Source organism: Periophthalmus magnuspinnatus, chromosome 9, assembly GCF_009829125.3.
Source record: "Periophthalmus magnuspinnatus isolate fPerMag1 chromosome 9, fPerMag1.2.pri, whole genome shotgun sequence".
NCBI lineage: Eukaryota > Metazoa > Chordata > Actinopteri > Gobiiformes > Gobiidae > Periophthalmus > Periophthalmus magnuspinnatus.
This window is the reverse complement of record NC_047134.1, coordinates 12538489-12559486: the sequence shown is the minus strand read 5'-3', so window position 1 is coordinate 12559486 and position 20998 is coordinate 12538489. Positions and strand designations below refer to the sequence as shown.

General features: G+C 39.7%; 1 protein-coding gene across 1 annotated transcript in view; it reads right to left on the bottom strand.

Annotated features, from left to right (window-relative positions):
• Positions 1-9454: 9454 nt before the first annotated feature.
• Positions 9455-20998, bottom strand: part of ccnh (cyclin H) — an 84346-nt gene continuing 72802 nt past the window's right edge. The window contains exon 10 of the mRNA XM_055224358.1: positions 9455-9465. Coding sequence (XP_055080333.1) covers positions 9461-9465 — 5 coding nt within the window. The 3' untranslated portion in view covers positions 9455-9460. The remainder of the gene's footprint in view (positions 9466-20998) is intronic.

Below are 20998 nucleotides of genomic sequence, written 5' to 3'. Positions count from 1 at the left end.
GTTCCATATTTAATCTGTTATAATAATGTACTTTGTTGTAAGTGAAAACAACAATGATCCAGGCAACTGTAGCTCACCTAGTGTTTATCCACTGATCTGGAGGTTGGCAGTTTCACTCTTGACATAAACATCATTGGTTAAACGGTCAGATCCACTGACCCACAGGTTGGCAGTGCGATTCCAGCTCCCACAGATGAATACTGTTGTGTCCTTGAGCAAAACACTTCATCCACGTACACTGGTGTATGAGTGTGTGTGTGATTGGGTGAGTGGTTCGTTGAGAGCTTACAGGGTGGAAAAGCACTGTATAAAAATGTGACCATCTAGAAGAGATCTCAACTCATCAGCGATAAATCGATTTTTTCTGCACATTCTGGTGAGATAATGGTGATTATCTTTGTTGGTGATTATCACAATTATATAAAATGTCTGATTATTGTCCAGCCTTTTTATTATGATAAACAATATTATTGCTTACTGTCTCATCCCCATGTAGTGTGTTTAAGAATTAAGAACATTTGGTTTAGAAACATCGAGAAAAAACTGAAAAGTTCTAGAACAATGTGTGTGAAATGTTGAGTTCTGTGACAGTTCCCATGTCCCTGGTGTGTTATAATTAAAGCTTGGTTAGGCCATGCATGTCCTGGATGGAAATACAATAATAACATTTCAGACGGGGAAGCAGAGTCATGTATACAATGCCTGGAGAGACTGTTAAATATCTCCCTCTCTGATTGTTTTAAGTAGTTGTTTGAATGGTTTGATAGGAATAAATCTCATTTGTGGCGCTCCAAGGAGCAGAGCGGGAAGGCGACACTCCGTCAGCCTGTCTCTTCTCTCGGATCATTGAACTCTCCTTTGGTCATGGGCAGAATAGTTTATTGTTCCCTAGACCCGCTTTTCCTCGGGCACTTTGAGACATGGAATGAGCAAAGTCACGCAGAAAGTCAAAGCGTTATTGTATTTTTACTATAGTATCTTCTTGACTCGTCATTGCTACTGTATTAAAAAGACAAATTTCACATCGTTAAACTAAGGCAAAGGCTTCGCTGACTTTGGCACATCAGTGACTCCAGTTAAATTGAACTTTTACGACCAAAACATGCAACAGACACAATCCAAAAATAAAGACACCAAACGCAGTAGTGGTTCAAGAATACAGTGCTGAGGTAGATTTTTACTGAGACATTGTACTGTGTGTTCCAGTAGTAAAAAACAGGTGAAACGTTTTTATATTTGCACTGAGCACACAGCACCATCTCCCATGAGGGTCCCATGAGGGGCTTAATATACATAGGCCATAATATATAGTGAATATGTACTATTGTTTGTTTGCTGGTGTAGAAAGTTTGAGACAACGTAGTGCGCTATATCCAAAAGTATTTATATCCTGCACCATGCTGTTCCTGGGGTCTATAGTATCGAAGAGCCAGCACAAGTGACTCATGCCGCCTCCCACGTCACATCCTACTGCATTCACTAAAACGGTCCCTCTACATACAGCAAATACAAGGGAAACACTATACACTTCAGACATCAGATCACCAACGATGCTTCATAACACAACGAAATATGAAATTATGGGGTACGTTAGAGATCGCGCCAACTAACCACAACCAACACCGATCTCCATGGTAATTATCAGCCGTCTTTTTTGTCTTTTTCTTCATATTTTGAGGTTTCTACTGGCAGACACACAATAGTTTGGTTGTTTTATTGTTAGATGAAAGAGGTTCAGACGGTTTCTAGGCTGTCAACACAAAATACAAAACACATCGGTGATTGGGGATCGATTAAAGCCACGATAAAAAGGGAATAACTTTACATTACAGCACCTGCTAATGGGGCAGTTTATGTTTATGACCAGCACTAATGAGCATGCTATCAGATCAGTGCAAGTGGCCCACGTAATCTCCGCGTTCGAGTGTATCTGACGACACAACGTTCCCCGTGTACTGTATTTGAACATTTTCTGACAGCTAAAAAATAAGCTCATTTCTTATACACACTATCTCTCTCTGACACGCGATGTCGTCTCATAGGAGCGCACACAAACACTCGGCTAAAAGGCTTGAACGTGGAGGTGTAAAATCCAACTCCGCAGCTTTCAGGAAACTGTCAGCAAACTCCACTCCTCCATATGACAAATTCTGCTATGCCTCTTGGGGGCAAAAATAAAACTGGTGTTGAACATTACACCTCTCCTTCTCTCACGCCTGCAGGGTTTCTATGTGCTCCAGATGAATATGTGAAAGAGGAGTGTTAGACTGGGCTGCAGGCACTCAATTGAGGTATTAGATTCTTAACCGAGGCTGAGTCTAGTGGCAAGAGCTGGAAATCCTCCTGGCTTCTCCGGGATTTAAAATGCATGCACTTATATCACTCCAGTGCCTTCTCCCTCTAAAATCGACAAAGTTTAACAAATGTGTCGTTTTTAACGTTCACATTTTGACAGATTGGTGTACAACAAACTGGCAGCTGCGCAGTGTTTAAAATATTCCAGATGAAAGTAGGGCAGGTGCTTGGAGGTGCAGTGGAGCAGGAATAAGATCATAGTGTTTTGAAGGGACATCGTCATAGATACTTTAAATGATGGACTAGCTCTTAAGTATTACACACACACTAATTAAATGCACTAATGGAACGATAGTCACAATTGTATTAAGTAAAAGTACCATTTCTTCAGAATAATGTGACTGAAACAGACGTAAAAAGCAGAGGTCCAAGAAATTACCAAAGTAAAAAACGTATTTTCTGGGAACTTCTAAACACATTGAATTGAGAAAAAAAAAAAAAAAAAAAGCACAATACAACACACAGATCACTATAATAATAATAATAAAATATAAAAAAAAAATCTAATTGTCAATGGCATCAAACTTATTTCACATTTATTCAATTAGAAATATTTTTGTTGTTAAAAAATATCTTTTTTTTTTTTTTTACTCTGCACTCTTCTGTTTTAATATTAATTTTATAATAATCATTTCTGATTATTTATGTTTTGATTTGTGTGATTTTAATATCTTTTCTTATTCTGTACAGCGGGGCTGCCTGTCCACAGATCTGACCTGTAACTTCTAGGAAAAGTAAAACATCTTCATGGAAACAAGCTGATGGTTGATCTTCTACCAGAAAAATCACAGAACAGCTTTAAACTTGCATTTAAAACATAGAAAAGAGTAGAAGTGTGGTGCGAGAACGAGTGCAGTTTCTTATAATCGTTAACAAGTAAATATAAGTGACAAAAGGCAGGACTTGTCGCGCTGCGGGACACAAACGCAAAGATGTATGTGTCCCACGTTGTTGAGTTTTTTAAATGAATGTCAAACAATACGCTCAGGTCTGAAACGTGTCGCTCAGAAACACTTTAATCTCAACACTGTTTTTGTCAATGGCAGTTACATCATATTCCCTTCAAGTACCCACTTAATTAAAATGAAATTAGATAAGGCCTTCCCAGGTTTGTTTTCCATAATGGTGAGAGCTGTTGATTAATTGGCTTCTTGCTGACGATTAAGAATTGAGTCTAGAGGGCGCTTTTGGGTGTGCAGGGCCCCGCAGGTGAACCGGGCAGATAATGCTGTTTAATTGAATGATAGTCGGAGAAAGAGTGCATGGGAAAAGTGATGGAGAAGGAAATTGAAATGGCATTTGAAATGAGGCGTGAATGTGAAGTTTATTTATTTATTGGTGTAGACTAAATGACAAAGTGCAGGTGGAGGTGTACCAGTGCATGAAAGCTATGGAGACAGCAAGAGAAAGAAGAAAGGAAGCAGCGATGTATAATTCATGATACAAAGTTCACGAAAAGGATCATAAAAAATAAAATATAAAATAAAGCAGAGGGTTTGTCTATATATAGGTGCACGTAACATATGGACGGCGCCAGTGAATTTTGATCATTTGAACAATATCTTGCGTGTGAACCCTGATGTCTCTGTTCCATGCAGAAATGCAATAAGTCAGACAAATATTCCAAATGAATAATTCAGCTCGCCAATAACCGCCAACAGACAAATATACACAAAGGAGAGAGTCAGAGTAAAGACTTTTCTCAAACACTTAAATGTCTGAATAAGCTACTATGGCAGTAACTTCAGCTGTGGCTTTTGCAATAGTGAAGTGCACATTACAATATATTTTAAAATACTGTACTAGGCGCCAGGAGATTCATTAAAAGTGAATGTGATTTAATTCATGATGCAAGGACTAAAAAAACATCACCTGACTTGGGATTAACTATGCTACAGATAATAATGTCTCAAGAAAATACGTTCGGACACTTCCTATCGCTGCTTTACAAAGGGTTTTAATGGTACTGTTGTTGTTTTTTTATGATCTGATTCACTGCTTTTAACCAATGCAGATGACTGTGATGACGTCAATTCATTTTTCTCATCAGAATTAAGAAGGCAGCACTTTACCACAACCATTACATTAGGCAACGTAATTAAAAAGTCATTCACTCCTGGAACAGTTCCTTCACTGGCTTCATTACTCGGCTTTAAACGCCTCACTAACTGGAACATACACACACGCATGTAATTTGTTGGAATCCTATACCTTTAACACTTGATAGCCCAGGGACTCGCTCCAGCTAAAGGTTGGAGCGGATACACTGAAATAATTAAGATAAAATGAATAGAACCTTAGTTATAGTCCAGTCAGCGTGGATTTAATTCACACAAGTTTGACATTGGCTGCTAATGTTGAGAAATACACACGTGAAACAGTAATTGCATTTTACAGTTGGAATTTCTAATGTTAAAAACGTTAAAAAACCTTGTATTGAATCAAAACGTCTGGTTTATTGAGTCAATTGTGCACAATCGTCAAAGAGCTGTTGTCCCTAATAGCGTCGTCCCGCCCTCAGCTACAAATGGACATACGTACAGTGTGTTTATACCATCAAAACAATCATACCGTTTAGTCTAGTACAAATAAGAGACACACCTGCGCATTACAACAGATGTTATTGTGAAGGATAGGTCAAGACATACATAACAACACAATAAAAAGTAGATTTAGGGTAAAGAAAAGCCTAAATCAGAGCCAAATCTAAGATCTGAATAGTCAAATTAATAAATAATCTATTCCAAATTTAAAACCTAAGAGTCTTTACACAGCAGTGAGTTTTCAATGGTGCGACAATGTGACTGCTGAGAGCCTGAAATGAGATGAAGTCAAGAGACAAGACTGAAATAAAGAGTGTCAGCTGTGGACTGATGTGGAACTAAGACGCCTCTAGTCTGGCATCAATGTGTCAGTCATGAGACAACATTATTAAAACCTAAAGCTAAAAAGGAAAGGGTTTGCCAATACTTTAAACAAGTCAATATAAGCTGGCCATGACCTTAAGTACAAGGCTTCAAAAAGAAAAAAAGTTACAGGAAGTTTATACAAAAATAGACAAAAAATTCATATTCATACATTCATTCATTTTTTTATCACTGTATTTTATTATTATTGTATTTATTAATGTATTTATTTAATTAATTATTTTTTTAATTTTTATTTATTTATTTTTATTTTTTTTAAGAAAGCTGCATTAATTTCCAAACCATAAAAGGAGATTTGTACTTAAATATCCAACCTGTCCCTAGCTCTCATGCACCAATATTCAAATGCATGATATTTCTGGTTTGTGCATTGCTTAAAAACAGCTTATTTCATGCAGCAAAGTGCAGACCACCAAAGTGCAGACAATCCTAGCTCTACTTACAGCTCTTAGGGTTAGCGATAGATATAGGCTACTTACATGCAGACAGCAGGAAGAGGTCTGATTATGTCACAAAGTGCTGCTTGTACAAAACATATATCTTGCGGAAAAGACCTCAACTCCTGAACTCAAGTTTCACATTTTTGTAGGTGACAGCAGCAGGCGAACAAGAGCATTAAGGGGAATACGTAAGGATATAGCTGTAGGTAAATATGAAAAATCGGTGCACATAAACCACCTCTTTGCGAACCTCTCCACACGATGAATGACCCGACATAAAACACAGCCATTTTTGAGGGTCCATTTCACACAGTAGCCTCCTGCACCTCCGACGCTAAACCTATTGTACATTGTTTTGTCCCTCTGAAAGATCATTTTGGCTCGACATGAAAAGCACGGCTAAGCTACATCGCTGCACTGTGGAGTGAGGAGCACAGAGGAGCACTCCAGGCACGCTTCATTAACCAACACACTGTAAACAACACACTAAACAACGGAAGAACAAGAGAGCTGTCCAAGAGAGGTGATAAATATGCATCAAAATATCAAACTAGATTGAATTTTAATTTTGTGTCTTACGTGGAATGAAATGATTTGTTTTTAATGGCCTTGGTTCATTATAACACAAAAAGACAAGATGTTATTTCCCTTAAGTCTTATTTAAATTTGGAGATGAGCAAGCAGTGTCAGAGCAGTACGTCTCGGTGGGCCAGCTTAGATCACAGTCAATTCTTTTGACGCAAGATGCTGTGTAGATGTAAAAACACTGTAGTGTCAATGACATCCTTGTAAATTAATTATATTTACTTTTGGGTGTGTCAAGCTTTTTCTGTCTGACGTTTCCTTTCCAAAAGTGCAATGGGTGAATGAGCAAAGATAGTACGGCAGGGAAATATAATACTGTTCAATCTATGGAAGAAAAGCCAACTGACTGAACTAAAAGCTAAAAGATGGATCCCAGTCCATCATTTTTTGGGTACCGTTTAAGGGGCACTATGTAGCTTTTCTGCTTGTTTCCGTGAAGATGTTATTGCTTTGATTGGAATGTTCTACAATTAATCAATAAATAGTTAAGGAAAACTCTATAGATCCTTCATGAGGCAAATTCTTTCTTTGCATTTGACCCATTCTTCAACCAGAGCCACTGAGGCAACCTGTCAGCAGCAGTGAGATTCTGCTGCACAGAGCTCGATGAACCAACTCCATGAACTTGCACTGGGCTTGGTCAGGACTACCTTAGCTGGAGGATTCAAAACTATCCCACATGCCCTCGCACCCGACCATCGAAACCACCGCACAACTCAGCTTCCTGACCTCACAAAAACCAAAAAAATTGACACTAGAATTCATATTTTGCATTCATTTCATTACAGATGTTTATATTGCTATAGAAAAAACCTTGAAAAACATGCATTCTTGCTGTCAGCGGGCTTGCCTCTCCACAGATTTGACTTGTGTCTTGGCTTGCTACGTTAACGACTTGTGTTCATAGAAATAGAAATGTTAAAGTGGCGCATTTCAGGCAAAGCAATAACATTTTTACAGAGACAAGCAGGTGACTGACACTCCACCCGAAAAGCTACATGTTGCACCTACAAAAATAAACCAATACAATTAAACAGGTAAAGTTTGTATAAAGGCTGAAACAAACATGTCCTTTTTAAGTAAGTAACTAAAGAAACAGCTTGAGCCCAGTGACATTAGAGCTGAGAATCCACTTGGAAGTGCCAGCCTGACGCCGCTGAGCTGACAGATGTTTGCTACTCCACTGAGAGCACATCCATAACTCTCTGTCTGATGTTAAGTGAGACTGAGGACTGTGAAATGAGAACTTTTTAAAATATATTGGTGGAATATGAAGATTTCTTTCTTTTGCCAACAGCTTCGCAATAAAATGATACAAGTATGAGCTCTTAAAAAGGTGTAAACACGAGTTAGAGACTTATTGGTTCCTGATGGCGGCAGCGTGGCAGGTTGTAAATCTCAACAAGTGGCTAAATGCATTTTGAGGACATTTATTTAGGTATTCCTCGTGGTTGTTAGAAGAGTGATGCTGATTTGATAGGCTGAAAGGATAAATCACGTGTGACGCTTCATATTTCGTGGCCGGATGTTTACGAGCACACAAACAGCCAATGAGAAATGGCTGGCCCGGGGCTGGGGGAGGTCAGTCAGCGTCTTGGCATGGAGAGAACTCACCTGCTCTGAATACGAAAGCTGTGCCAGGGCAATCCATCTTTATAAAATATACACTTATTCTGACCTTGGCGTGGATACATAGATAAGTCTGAGAAGGGCTACCACGAAGTTTGGAGAAAAATACAACCATCCCTCTGCCTCCTGTATTCATAAATTTCACACAATGCAAGAGCAGCATCAATTATTTACTCGAGCCGACAAGGCCAGAGATAGAGGAACAAACGCAGAGCAAAGAGGAATTCAAAGGTAACTAAAAGGCCAGGCTGTCTTTGCGTTACATGAGGCAAAATTAACCCTAGTTGAGTGGAAATGTTTGGTAACACACTGAAAATCTGAGTAAGTGCAGGTATTTCAGGGCATATTTCAGCTGAATTTTTATGCTTTTAATCTTAAAGAGCCACTTTGTGAAATGTAATTGATATATTAGGACTGACACAAGAGTAAACTTTGACAAAAATACAACAAAAAATTGACATTGTCCTAAACTTGGTAAACAAATTAACACTAAGGACTCAAACTGAAGTGCGTGTACCACTCCGAGGGCAACTGGGACAGAATTACGTGTTGGGATTATTGATATTCTGCATTACCTTGTCCTCTTTAAGTCTTGGCTTTTCTCAAACAGATACATGATGTAAATTTAAAAAAGCCAAGCAAGAGGTTAATTAGATTGCACTCAAAAGCTACAAATTAGTTTTGTGCATTCCACTTCACAACGTATCGCATTTCACACGAGTATCTCAAGTGTGAAAGTCATTCAGCCACAAGCTCCGAGCCTTTTCTGAAAATTAAGTGTTTACACTGTTTTAATTAAACACATGATTACATTTCAAGAGGTCTAATACACAATGGAAGGACACAGCGGCACACTTTTGCCAAGAGTCAAAATTAAAGGGGCTAAAACCAATTGTTAAAATGTAATAAAGTAACATTTAAATTGCATCAGTACATATATATTGTAAAAGCAGTGTAAAAATGTTATTTTCATGCACAAACCAGGAAGTAATGCTGGTTTACTGTTGGCATGCTAGTTGTTTTTAGGCTTACTGCGACTGCAAACCTCTGCTCTGGCCTCTGAAAGTGGAGAAAATCGCTTAGGAACTCATTGCAATTTAATAATTACGACGCTAGGTGTGCATTAGGGAAGTGAGGGACAACTTTGGACCACTGGAAACTATTTACAGTGAACTAGTTTTGTTTTTTAGATGTTTTTAAGATCCTAAAAATCAGGTGCAGTGACTCCTGAGCCCACACTCTTGAAGTCAGAACGTTCTCTCTGAGTTATTCGCTTCCTCCTACCACCCAAAGACGTTATAAGTGAAAAAAAATGCATCGTTACATTGGCACGAGACAATAAATAAAGTTGCCTTCTGACAGCTGTTCTAAAGCCCTCGGTTCACCTGTTGCCGGCGCTTTCCCCTCTCGTGGTAGGTGTGCTCGACCTCATTGCATTTGATTAAGGTCCTGAGGTTACAAAAATGTCATTTTTACCCCACAAGCGGCTCATGGGGTTCTATTTCAACAATTAATTCTCTCCTTTCATACGACATTGACAAAAGAGCTCGCGACCAGACTAATAACTCCGAGCCCATTTAGAACAGAAATATGTTGGGTCCCCATCGCTTAGAGAGAAAAATGACTCCTTTATGGCAGTATGGGGCAGCATTCCTATTCCCCCCTTCCCTTTCTTACCACATGAGGTAAAATCTTTGAAAAATTGAGTTCTGTGCAAGAATCGATAATTTCCAGAGAATGTCTCCCATAGCACAAAAATAGTTAATGATCTATAGTGGGCAGAGCAAGACGATGTAGCTAATATGACATCGACTGTAGTAAGTAATAGACTGGTATACGTCCTGTCATGTGGGTATTGATTGATGCTTCTCATTTTCTCACTGGACGTCATTTACTTCATGTGGAAAAGTGAAATGACTATTCGCCGGAAACAATGTTATGAAAGGTTGCACAATGGTTCTGTATCAAGCTCTCCGCAGAAACCAGGGTTAGCTCAGCTTGAAATGAAGTGTCTGTTTTGAATGCTTATGAAAGATGTTATCCTGCTGGCATCATCGCTAACTCCTGGCTATTTCTCCAATTTCTCCGAGCTGTCCATGTTTCACTGTAAGATTAACTCTCTTTTATTACATCTCTGGCGTCATATGCATATATAGTGACAGTGCAATGACAGTTTTATTGCTGCATTTAGATATGTCAAATGCATCCGGCCCACGTCCCCATGCATTAATCATATGGTAGATTTCACATGGCAGATACTAAATTCTAAACTCCTAAATCATGCTTCATTTTAAAAGCATTTTTTTCTGAGATGACAGCCATCTAGTGGTGACAAAAGAGATGGAAAACAAAAACAAAGTGTACTCAGTCAGGGAAAGACACATGATGGTTTTGTGCTTGATGTATTAGAAGTTTGAGGTAGAAATATCAACTTGCCAAGATGCTGCAGGGAAAGCGGCATAACCAAGCGACGGGCAGAGTGTACAGAAACATTTGTGCAGGGACTGGACTGGACACCAAGGTTAAGGTGGGAAACAGCTCCAAAGGTAGAAGAGAATGATCAAGTCAAGATCCTGTGGGACTTCAGATACAGACTGACAGAATGGTGATGAACCAACAGGACATTGCGGTGGTGGATAAACAACAGAGCAAAGCCGCGGTGGTGGACATTACTGTACCGAGTGATGCGAATATCCGGGAAAAGGAACAGGAGAAATTAGAGAAATACCAGGGGCGCAAAGAAGAGCTGGAGAAGGCATGGAAGGTGAAGGCATCAGTGGCGCCTGTGGTTATCGGAACACTCATCCTGTCGTAACGTCTGACAGGAGGGACCAAACAGACAGAACTCGGGGAAAGGTTTAACAGTGTTTATTTACAAGAGTGTGTTGTGCAAGTGCAAAAATGACGGTAGAGGAGGGAGGAGCCAAGATCTCCACCCCCAGCTCCAGGCTCAGACACAGAAGGGAGGGGAAAAAGACCAAAAAAAAAGGCAGGACAGACAGGGATCGTGAGCAAATAAATAAATAAATAAAATAAAATAATAATAATAATAATAATAATAATAATAATAATAATAATAATAATAATAATAATAATAATAATAATAATAATAATAATGCAAAAAAAAATAAAAATAAATAAATAAATAAACAAACACAATGTAATAGATTTTTAAATTTTTTATTTATTTTTTTTAATATATAAATTGTTATATTTTGTCTAAATTAAGCAATGCTGGCAAAATTCTTACCAAAAATGCAAACCTTTATTCTTTTTTTCCATATTTTCCCAGTTCAATTTGTCACTATATCACTATTAAAAGTGTCAGTTGTGCTCCGTAAAACTTCACAGAGATATGTGACACTGCATGGACCAACAATAATTGTAGCATTAAGCACTGAAAACAACTGCACTTGTTCACTATAAGAGTACACACAGCCACACCTTTTGATTTATGCCCCTTCAGCTCTAATGCATCTCTTTGTAATTCATCTTCTGTACTTACAAATCCCCCCAGTCTCACCGCTCTCATAGCTCACTAAATTCAAATGCCAATCCCACTGTAAGGGCATTGTGCGCGGGGCCTCTACACCTGAACAAAAATGCCACTATATATTCAGCTCCATTCTGTGTCCCTGCCGTCCTTCTGTGCTGTTGACTGCTGACCCTCTCCACCACCCACCGCACATCTCTCTCTTATTGCCAGAGGAGAGGGGAGGAGGAGAGGGATCCAGAGGAGAGTGGATTTTTCTCTTCTCGTGTCCGTGGACCTGTTATTCTCCTCCCGCCGCGGGCCTTGCTAACAGATTGCCAATAAGCTGGGTGGCGGCCCCAGCAGCATGTCCCCGCGCTGTAGCCCTCTGTAATGGGCTCACTCAGGGGAGGGAGCTCCTGGTTGTCACTGATCTCACTGCACTCATAACCCTTTTCTTGCCTCCTGTCCTCCCCCATGCCCTTACCTCTCCTCACCTCCTCTCCTCCGGCGCCTTTTAGAGACAGACTCTTATAGTGTTAGCCAGTCTCGGCACAGTTTTCTAGATTTCAGAGCGACCTATAGCTGATTATTTCTGGCCCAAATTAAATTAAATTAGTATAAACTCAGCACAAAAAAGTAAAGATACAATTTTTGAGCAGTGCCTCTTTGTATGAACTCAAGCTAATCCTGCACTCTCCTCCCTCATGGCCCTTACCTCTCCTCCCTCGTGCCCTTACCTCTCCTCCTCTCCTCCCTCATGGCCCTTACCTCTCCTCCCTCGTGCCCTTACCTCTCCTCCTCTCCTCCCTCATGGCCCTTACCTCTCCTCCCTCGTGCCCTTACCTCTCCTCCTCTCCTCCCTCATGGCCCTTACCTCTCCTCCCTCATGCCCTTACCTCTCCTCCCTCATGGCCCTTACCTCTCCTCCCTCATGCCCTTACCTCTCCTACCTCATGCTCTTACCTCTCCTCCCTCATGCCCTTACCTCTCCTCCCTCATGGCCCTTACCTCTCCTCCCTCGTGCCCTTACCTCTCCTCCCTCGTGCCCTTATCTCTCCTCCCTCAAGCCCTTACCACTCCTCCCTTATACCTCTCCTCTCGCACCTCACAGATGCTGCTGTCTTGTTTTCTGTTGAGTTTTCCACAGCTCTCATGCCTGAGTACACATGTGGACATCCACTCACCGACTATAATCAGGCCTCACTTTGTTCCCATTAAGCTCAATAACATATTAAACGCAGTGTCTCTGTGCTGCATCGTCCAAACCTCTATTAACCAACTGTATACTGCAGCATTTTCTCTAATAGTTGTTTTTTGGCAATTTGCTCTGTGCACAATGTCTCCTCGCCTTTTACTGTCACCCTTTCTACTCCTGTTAAATGTCTATGGCTGTTTCATAAAAAATTCAAAAAATACTTAAAGATCACAGAGCGAGTTATGGGAAGATATCACTGCCAGCATGTAGACAGTTTAGACAATTTAGACAATTTAGGCTAAGCGAATATTTCTCCAGGGGACGCGTGTGTTTATAGAGCTCTGGATCGAATTTTTGAAACACATGTTATTGGCAAAATCTGTCATGTCAAGCAAAAACAGAATGAAAAAGTCAACAAAAGAGCTGCGGAACAACCCGTTAGATTGTTTTCTAAAATGACTTCAGTATAAAAGTATGTATGTTTTGCAAGCTTCAGTTACGAGCTCGTTCTCCCCGCAGGTTCAAACAGCGCTATCGATTGTACAAACAGTGTTAAGTTCACAGCCCAAGTAAGTAAAATGTTCCTTTATTGTCAGCTAACCTTTCAACTGTGTTTGCCCCCCGCTTGTTCTGTCAATGATGACTTAATAGTCCAGATTACCTCTCCTTTCTAAAACATCCCCCAGTGTCACACGCGCTTCATTCCAGAGGTTACGTTTGAGTGTTTGAGAGCTTTAATTGATTTTTCTCCCTTTGACGCAGTCGTAGTGGTGGACCTGGGTAAACTGAATGACATTTAGAAATAGAGCACTTTCTGTTTTCTATACTGTTGTTTTTCAATTAAGCGGAGTGTGTTTTTGGAGGTGGTGTCCGGGCCAAGCTGAAAAACAGTTACTGGTTGGGGCGAGCGTGTGCATTGCTTTGGACGTATTCTCTGATTAAATGAATGAATTTCTGGGGCTTGTGCTGTCAGCGGTTTTCACAACAAATAAACATCACAGCGCTCGAATTTCTCTCTATTGCATCAATGATGGCGCCGAGCCTCTGACAGCTACACGTATCAAAGGCCAAGTGTTTCATTTATGTTCCAGCAGCAAATCTATTACTTCCATTGTGTGTATCTACTTTTTCATGGATCACTGTACATTTTGCAGTCAGTCAAAAGGACAGGTGCAACGCAGGACTGGCCTACTTTGAAAATATACAATAGTGCAGTGTTTAAACTACTTTGGAGACTTCATCCTTGGAATTTGCTGTATATTCAAATTAAAAGTTGTCACAATACAAAAATGTTAATAAAATAAAACATCAATACTAAAGAAAGGTCTTGATATTCTATACTAATTTACAACAATGTTAGACAGTAAAATATAAAACATAATAGAGAAAATTATGGTATTTTGTCCCCACTGAACAACTTGGAAGATCCAAAGTATGGCATTAAAAGTATATGTTATCTGTAATGCTAAAAAAACCCAAAAACAAACAGCTTTAATAATACAGTGAGCGGGATCGCCTCTCTACAGACTGCTTGCTCTTACCTCTCCTCCTTTTCTCCCTCGTCCCCTTATCTTCATGCCCTTAACTTTCCTCTCTCGTGTCCTTACCTCTCCTCTTTCCTGTCCTTACCTCTCCTTTCCTCTTTTCCTCCTTTGTCCCCTTACCTTCATGCTCCCTCCTCCCTCGTGCCTTTACCCCTCCCCCCTCTTGTCCTTACCTCTCCTTTTCTCTTTTCCTCCCTCGTCCCCTTACCTTCATGCTCTCTCCTCTCCTCTCCTATCTCGTGCTTTTACCTCTCCTCCCTCGTGTCCTTACCTCTCCTCCCTCATGCCTTTACCTCTCCTCCCTCGTGCCCTTTACCCCTCCTCCCTCGTGTCCTTTACCTCTCCTCCCTTGTGTCCTTACCTCTCCTCCCTCGTGCTTTTATCCCTTCTCCCTTGTGTCTTTCTCCCGTCTCCCTCATGCCTTTACTTCCCCTCTCCTCTTTTCCTCCCTCGTCCCCTTACCTCTGCTCCCTCATGCCTTCGCCTCTCCTCCCTCGTGTCCTTACCTCTCCTCCCTCGTGTCCTTACCTCTCCTCCCTCGTGCTTTTACCTCTTCTCTCTTGTGCTTTTACCTCTTCTCTCTCGTGCTTTGACCTCTCCTCCCTCATGCTCTCTCCTCTCTCGTGCTCTCTCCTCCCTCGTGCCTTTACCTCTCCTCCCTCCTGCTTCTCTCATGGAGTTAGACAAGTTTAATGCTGTATTTCTGAATATTCCTGCCAAACGCTCACATCTCCACAGAGGCACCTTTAATCAAAACAAGGCGGGTGAAGGCGTTTGGACTCGTGCCTTACGTAACACTAAACGAGTGGAGTGAATGAGTCAATAAATGTCAGTGACGGTGGCTCAGTGAGTGTTCGTCCACTGATCCACAGCTGAATACTGCCACTGTGTCCTTGAGCAAGACACTTAACCCACATTTCTTCCAGTGTCTGCGTACATTGGTGAATGAATGTACGTAAAGTGCTTTAACTGTCTTGAAGGTGGAAAAACGCTATATACAAATTTTACCATTTACCAAAGTGACAAATAAGACGCATTAGACTACTGACTTATAAATACACAATAAATAACTTATTGGAGTATTATAGCATGAAACTGTTACAATTAGGCCTGTCACGATAACAAAAATGTGCGATATATTGATAAAGAAAATATACACGATGAACAAACAAATTTATACCACTGACACAATAACCATAAAGCAATATTACCCCCAAAAACCTAATCTAAATGTACAATCTTATTAAAAAGTAAATAAACTGCAGAATGAAACACTTTAGTACTTAGTTTTTATCTATAATGAGTCGTACAAGTGATTTTATTCAACCTTTTACAGCTTAAATGTTATTATCTAGCCCAGGGATGTCAAACACATTTTCACTGAGGGCCACATCAGCAAAATGGCTGCTGTCAAAGATCCAGAAGTAAAATAAATGTAACTGCTTTTTAAAATTAACTGTTTCTGTATTTATTACTTATTCAAGTTACAAATATCGCATATGTGTTTGCAAAGATGTAAAAATATGTCTGTGTAACCACATTTGGCTTGAGTTTGACACATGTGATCTTGCCAGAAAATAAACCAAAAAATCCCCAGTAGTGTAAAGTAAATGTACACACGATACATATTTACCCGCATAAACTATTGTTCCAGCTTTTATACATTGAATTGATATAGAAACTATTGTGTCAGGCCTAGATACAATGAAATGTAAGTTTAGTGGAGGGAAAGTTCTGAGTTTTACATCATTTGAAGGGGGGAGTTTTGTAGTCTGGATGTCAAAATGGCACTAAAAAACACTCAAATCATGTCATCACAAGAAATAATTTAGTCTTTTTCACCACTACAGATTCACATTTCACAACAAAACCATCCCAAAGCATCATAATTTCTCAGCCTTCACCAGAACTTCCACATAGTATTTAACCGCTATCCTTTTTCAGTCATAAAACACGCAAGACTACAGTGAAAAGTTTTGCTCAGAATAGTTTGTTATTGAAGACATGAACAATATCCCACCTGGCTTTTCTCTCAAGTGTTTTTCTCGTTTCCTCAGTCAATATTCACTCTCAGATAAATATACCAGCGCTTTCCCCCGCTTCACACGCCTATCCCTTTGTTTGACATTATTTTTGTCAGGCTTATTCTGCAAATGAACCGAGGCTGTGATGGCTGTCGTTTGCTGTCAACAGAAGAAAAAGAGCTCTCTGTGCAGATGCTGGGAGGATGAAGTGCTTTGTCCGGATCTAAACATGACGATGACGTGAGGCTGTGTACAGTCCTGGGTAGAGAATTACTTTACCTACAGTTGGGCGCTGACGGCCGTTTTGTCAGATTCAGGACATGCATCAAAAGCAGATGATTCCACATAATTCTAGTTTCCCAAGAGCCTGAAAGTGAAACAGGCAAAAAGAAACACGTTCGATTTGGTGACATTGCATTTTTTAATTGATTTTTTTGGTTTTAGCAGTGCTGGATCAAGTATTCAGCTCTGTTACTTAACTAAAAATACACGAGTAAAAGTAAAAGTATCACATGGAAAAATCAACTTAAATAAAACCATTAAAGTACCTGTTTAAAAATGTACTTTAATGGCAAAAACTGAAGTGTAAATGTTGTGATATATTGATTAAAATAACACATATTTTCATCAACTATTACAATAAGAATCAGTGTCTTGATTTTCTGATGAATTTCGTGTGTTTATTTTTGTTGAAGCTGAAGCTTGAACTCAAAAACTTCAGTCAGGATGTTATAATGAACGTGTTAAAAATAACCCCTCAAATCATAAGAAAAGTACTTTTTACTTTTCAGTCCTGCTTAAAATGTAGTGGAGCAGAAAGTACAGATACTGCTCTCAAATGTAGTGAAGTAAAAGTAAATAGTATCCAGTTTAAAATGTACTCAAGTAAAGTACAGATATCTAAAAAATCTACTTAAGTACAGTACTTTACTACTTTTACTTCGTTACTTTCCACCACTGGGTTTTAGTTGTTATTCTGTATTGTAGTGTGTTTTTGTTTTCTCATAAACTCATTCCCATTACTACTTTCCATAATGTATTAGTAACTACAATCAGGTAGAGGGTCAGTAATTTGTAACTTGTTCCATGGAGCTGTTATTGCTTTGCCTGGAATGTTTCATAGTATGGCATTAACTGGATTTATCTCAGTGGAGACAGGCCAAGTTCCAGCTCAGATTAAAGTTAAGGTTCAGTTTAATGTAAGAAAATGTGTCCTTTGTATTTGTCCCCTCCTTCAACGTCACCGGGACAGCCTGGGTCCGGAGCAGGGGGCGCTGTTGTGCTGCATCCTGGGAGTGATGTTTTAGATAGATGGATGGATGGATAGAGAGATGGACAGACAGACGGACAGAGAGATAGACAGACAGATAGATAGATAGATAGATAGATAGATAGATAGATAGATAGATAGATAGATAGATAGATAGATAGATAGATAGATAGACGGACAGACGGATAACTAGACAGACAGACAGACTTGTTTAATGCCATATTTGGAACATTCCAGGGTAAACAATAACATCTCCATGGAGAAAAGTAGGAGCTGACCCTGCACAAGAAAAACTACATAGTGCACCTTTATTTATGTGAAATCATGTGTGTGAATTTTGAAACCTTATTTGTATTTTTCTCTCATTTCCTATAACTGAAAGACAGAAAGTACTGTTTATGCATGGCCTATAACAACAGTTTTATACATTTCGTTAATGTATTCAAAGCAAAAACGACTTTATCTCAGCCCTATCTTGTCCTATAGCGGCACCCTGAGCTCCCTAAAGGCGCCAAACTCCGCTCTATCTCCCTTTATTTCAGATTAAAGCTTCACCACCAAGGTCTCTGTGACCTCAGGAGAGCTGGCAGGATCAGACGGCCGCTGCTTCGCTTGCATTTTAGCAGTGCAAGTGCCGCTGTCTTATCTATTTCATTTTTATTGAATGGACTCAGGTTTCTTCTCCCTCTAGGCTTCACGGACACGCCTCCTCGCTGGTCCGACTGAGCTTTATGCTGACTAAATGAACAGGCCAACTGCAGTCCAGATGACAAATACTCGTTGGTGCATAAAAACATACAGAGTGTACATGGCAGAGGCACAGACTGTTCTCCCCTGTAAGGCCTTTGCCTGTGTGAATGACAGGAAAGGGCAGGACCGCTGGTGATACACTATGGCATTTCTGCAGGCTCGAAACATATCGGAACATTACAGAGACTTCACAAACCCCCAGGCAGCCTCCCTCAGGTCTTTACTGTGTCTCTGGAGCCAGTGTCCTCCATTTGTAAAGATATCACATGTAAAGAGTCCTGCAGGTTCCATTTTAGAGCTGCCATGTGAGTAATACAGGTAATATCAAGTGACACCAGGTATGGCTCTTTAACAGGCAGCTGATGCATCCTGACATACTTTACCTTTACTATTTAAACTACAAAGGCATATATCTGGAAGTACAGGCTGTTTTCATGATTTTTGTTAGATGTGACTGACAGGCGAATTGTCAATCAGAGAAACACATGGTTTGTTTGTGTCAAAACAAATATGGCAGCTTGTGTGTAAGAAATAAAGAAAGAAACTGCAGCTGGGTGGTTGATTTACTGAACAACATAATGAGCACACATCAGTACATGCCCACACAAAACAGAGGGGAACTTTTAGAGTTCCCCAAACATGGATTTATGAACTTCATAACTAGAATTGTGTCGGAGCGCTGGAAACACTTATGAGGACGCCTCATGTTCACGGTGACTATAGCTCCACTGTTACATTAATCAACGCAGACATGAATAAATGAACCATGGGAGTGTTTCCAAATTAGGCTGCATAAACAAAGCAGCACATTAGCAGTATAGGATAACACAGTTCCTCTTTCTACAAAGACCAACTTCGTTTTGTAGGTTTTTGATCCACAAGTAAAGTTTGATTTGATTTAAGATGCCAAACAAAGTAACCAAACCATAGATATAATGGTGTAGTAAAATACATTTTCTTTTTAAAATACCAGGTTTCATGACCATCATTTGTCTGACCTGAACTGTCTTTAATACAAGAATTATTTCAAAAACTTAAATACAGCAACATGAAGAGTTTTGATTAGAGTTTTACTGTGTCACAGTTTCACTTGAACAAAACCAGCCAAAAACAGAACCATCAGTCACTTTTATTGCAACACACAGTCTTACCTTTTATCTTCTCTTTTATATTTCAGCATTAGACGATTACAGTATATAGGCACTGCCCAGCTCCAGATATGAACTTCACTTTGAAAAGTAGAGGAAGTATAGCACCTGTCACGGCAGTTTCCATCTTGTGTCCTGTGTGACTTGATGGAATCTGGCTGTCAGATTATTGGAGCTGTAAGAGAAAGAGTGTTTGCTCAGGCGAAAAGGTCATGGCTAATGGATGTCAGATTAGAGAGAGGTGACTTTTCCAAGCACGGCCTTGTGCTTTTTCACTGCTCACCACATGACAAGCCACAAATGTCATCTTTACTCCCTGTACAAGGACATGCCCACGACAATGGAGGCACTGTACCCTGTGTCTAAATGACTGACTAAAATGAACAAAATTAACATATCAATTAAAACTGCAAGCAGTGATAAAGGTCCTCGCTACCCCTTGTGACCGTGGGGTACACGCCACCATGGAGATCCTGCCTATTGTCCCCGCTTACATTGCCCCTCCCCCCTAAATCAGTGACTGAGTAATACTACTCCATTCATTCCAATGGGAGCATTTATGATATTGTCATGCCTGCACAGTTGGAAATAGAGGTATGTCTTCATTGGCTTTTTTGTTCAGTATCATGAGAGGATTCGGTGTACCAAATTTTAATGGTCTATGACAAAGTAATTATTTTTCATCCTTGTTAACCAAAACCCATGTATTTCAAAGAGAAATGTCAGACGTTGCTATGGGAAACCTTTGAAAATAGAGGTATGTTGTCATTGACTTTTTTGTTCAGTATAGGAATAGCGATGTCCATGCCAAATTTCAAATGTTTGTGAGAATATAATTTTTGTTGAGTACCATTTAACATTTCAAGGGGGCGCTGTGGAGTAATGTAGTATTTGACATGTAAATTGCATATCTATGCACTCAGATTAAGATTTTGAAAAAAAATGTATATTAATATCAGAAACGCACCATTTAAAACTTCATAAAACGTTTACCGCTACCAAGTCATTTTTCAAAATTTTTATAAACACAGGTAAAAAGAAAAAAAATTTCACCAGTCTTGAATTTTGGGTGCAATACAATTGACTTTTCGTTAACGTTCAGGGGGATAATTTTACAGTTTTCTCCTAAACTGTAAAAGCTACAGTCATGTGACTTTCTCACATTTTGCCCCATCACAAATAAGGCTGCTGTGAATTTTTTCACAGGTTCACGACAATTCCATTGTGTTCTATAAATTTTTGAAAATGAAATTTGAAGAGGGCGCTAGAGAGCCATTTTGTGAGAGAGTGCCTTGATTTGCATATCATTGCGTTCAGCTCACAAATGTGCATAAACGCTGTATTAGCGTTTTCCCAACAAAAAAATGTATGAAAGAGAAATATTTTATTGAAATTTTCCAAAAATTGCAATTTTGTTGAAAATTCACCCTGACCACACCCAAAGTCATAATCAAAATGTAATTGATAATCTTTAATCACACATGGGTTTAGTGAGATTTGGCCAAATTTGAAGTGTTTGTGATGAAAACTGTGCGAGAAAATGTCCTGAATGTGAGGGTGTGCACTTTTGTCATTCCCGGGTTTGATCCAATATGGCCGACTTCCTGTACATTTTAGGGTAGGGCCACAACATCATTTTTGTCATGTCCTGATATG